Below are 1,489 nucleotides of genomic sequence, written 5' to 3'. Positions count from 1 at the left end.
GACGTTTGTATGTTTTAGTATAACAGGCTTTGTCTTAGGTTTTGACACGGAGACGGATCGAGGAAGCAACCCAAGGCGCATCTTCTGTCGGAAGGCTCAGCAGCCGCTTCTAATAACAACCACAACTGTTAGACTCTGCACAGTTTTACTGTTTGAGACTTAGCCTGTGTTCTGTTATTCATTGTTGTACCATCTACAATAAATCATCATCTAATCGCCGATCCTGATCCCGCCGTCAAGCTTTATTGACCATCTTCAATACAGACATTAGAACTAAAACACAACGCAACAACCAGAGAATCCAACACAAACTATATACACAATATTTACAAACCCCTCTCAAACAAACACGCGCGCACGCACACACACACACACACACGCACAAAGTGTCCACTCAGGGAGGGGGAGCTGCCCCATTACACACACACACAGTGTCCACTCAAGGAGGGGGAACTGCCTCATCCCTCAGCTTCATTTCTGCCAGCCACTGTTCTCCCTCTCCCTTCGGCCCGGGAGCAGAAGGTCTCCTTCTTGTAGCGACTGTGGCCAAACTCTCTGGTTCTAGGTTGGCCACAGCGCCTGCAGTTGAAGTGAGTGACCTTCTTCACTGGCTTGAGGTCCTCTCCCAGCTCCCGGGCACGGCGCTCTTTCTCCTAGGCAGTCCTTGACACTGTTGGAGCAGTGGCGGCTGCGGCTGCGGAGGAGGTGGCACCAGTCTCTGCGCCGGCGGTGGCGTCCGCGCTGGCACTGGTTGATGGGGCGGTGCTGGTTTGTGGGGTGGCTGTTGAGGAGGAGGAGGAGGCAGTGGAGGAGCTGGCCGTGATGAGGTCATACAGTTCCGGGGCCAGCGGCCCTCTGATGGTGGCAGCCAGACCAGAGGCGTCTGTGGGCAGGTGGTGCTGGAGGGGCTGGTCTGGCTGCTCAGGATGCTGCAGCAGAGTCCGTGGGGCGGGCAGGGGCTCCGCTGCAGTCTGGGGAGCGCTGGGCCCCGGAACCGCAATGGCGATGGTGTCCCTCATCATGGCTTTGCTCCTCTGGTTATGCCTTAAAAAAAACAAATGTAACAAATGCACATTAGTAACCATGACGTCTCACACACACACACACACAGATCAGATGTGAGAGAAAGGATCAGGTCTTACCACTGCGTCAGGGTCCGCTGGTTGACCTCATACAGCTGGATGCGGGTGCTCGTCATGAGGGCCGGACAACTATAAACGAATGGTTTTATAGTCCCTCATGACGGCACCCCAGCGGTATGCGGACCCCGGCGATCGTCCTGCCCTCGCTGCAGTGGATGATGCTGAGGTCCAGCAGGACAGCCTCCACTAGCCTCGACACATCTGGAAACTGCGCCACTTCCGCCCCCTTGCCCAGGACCGCACTATATAGACAGAGAGAGAGAGAGAGAGTGTGTTTGAGTGAGTTAGTGAGTGACAGGACAAGACAAGAAACAAAGTTTTGAAATGTATTCTGACTGCTTACCGCT

At 54.6% G+C, this 1,489-nt stretch overlaps 1 protein-coding gene across 1 annotated transcript; it reads right to left on the bottom strand.

Moving 5' to 3' along the window:
* Positions 1–333: 333 nt before the first annotated feature.
* Positions 334–1,204, bottom strand: LOC121689992 (predicted GPI-anchored protein 58). Its single transcript, XM_042070266.1, has 2 exons — positions 1,143–1,204; positions 334–1,044 (listed from the first exon to the last, which is right to left on the bottom strand). The coding sequence occupies exons 1-2, from the start codon at positions 1,196–1,198 to the stop codon at positions 654–656; spliced, it is 447 nt and encodes a 148-aa protein (XP_041926200.1). The 5' UTR covers positions 1,199–1,204; the 3' UTR covers positions 334–653.
* Between the last annotated feature and the right edge of the window lie 285 nt (positions 1,205–1,489).

Source organism: Alosa sapidissima, chromosome 18 (genome assembly GCF_018492685.1).
Source record: "Alosa sapidissima isolate fAloSap1 chromosome 18, fAloSap1.pri, whole genome shotgun sequence".
Classification (NCBI taxonomy): Eukaryota; Metazoa; Chordata; class Actinopteri; order Clupeiformes; family Clupeidae; genus Alosa; species Alosa sapidissima.
Note: the sequence above shows the minus strand (reverse complement) of the source record. Positions and strands in the feature narration are given on the sequence as shown.

Excerpts from the sequence above, each read along its gene's own strand:
- LOC121689992 (XM_042070266.1), bottom strand. The coding sequence starts at position 1,198 with ATGACGAGCACCCGCATCCAGCTGTATGAGGTCAACCAGCGGACCCTG. Across the intron at positions 1,045-1,142 it reads CAGCGGACCCTGACGCAGTG|GCATAACCAGAGGAGCAAAG; the intron begins GTAAGACCTGAT and ends GTTTTTTTTAAG.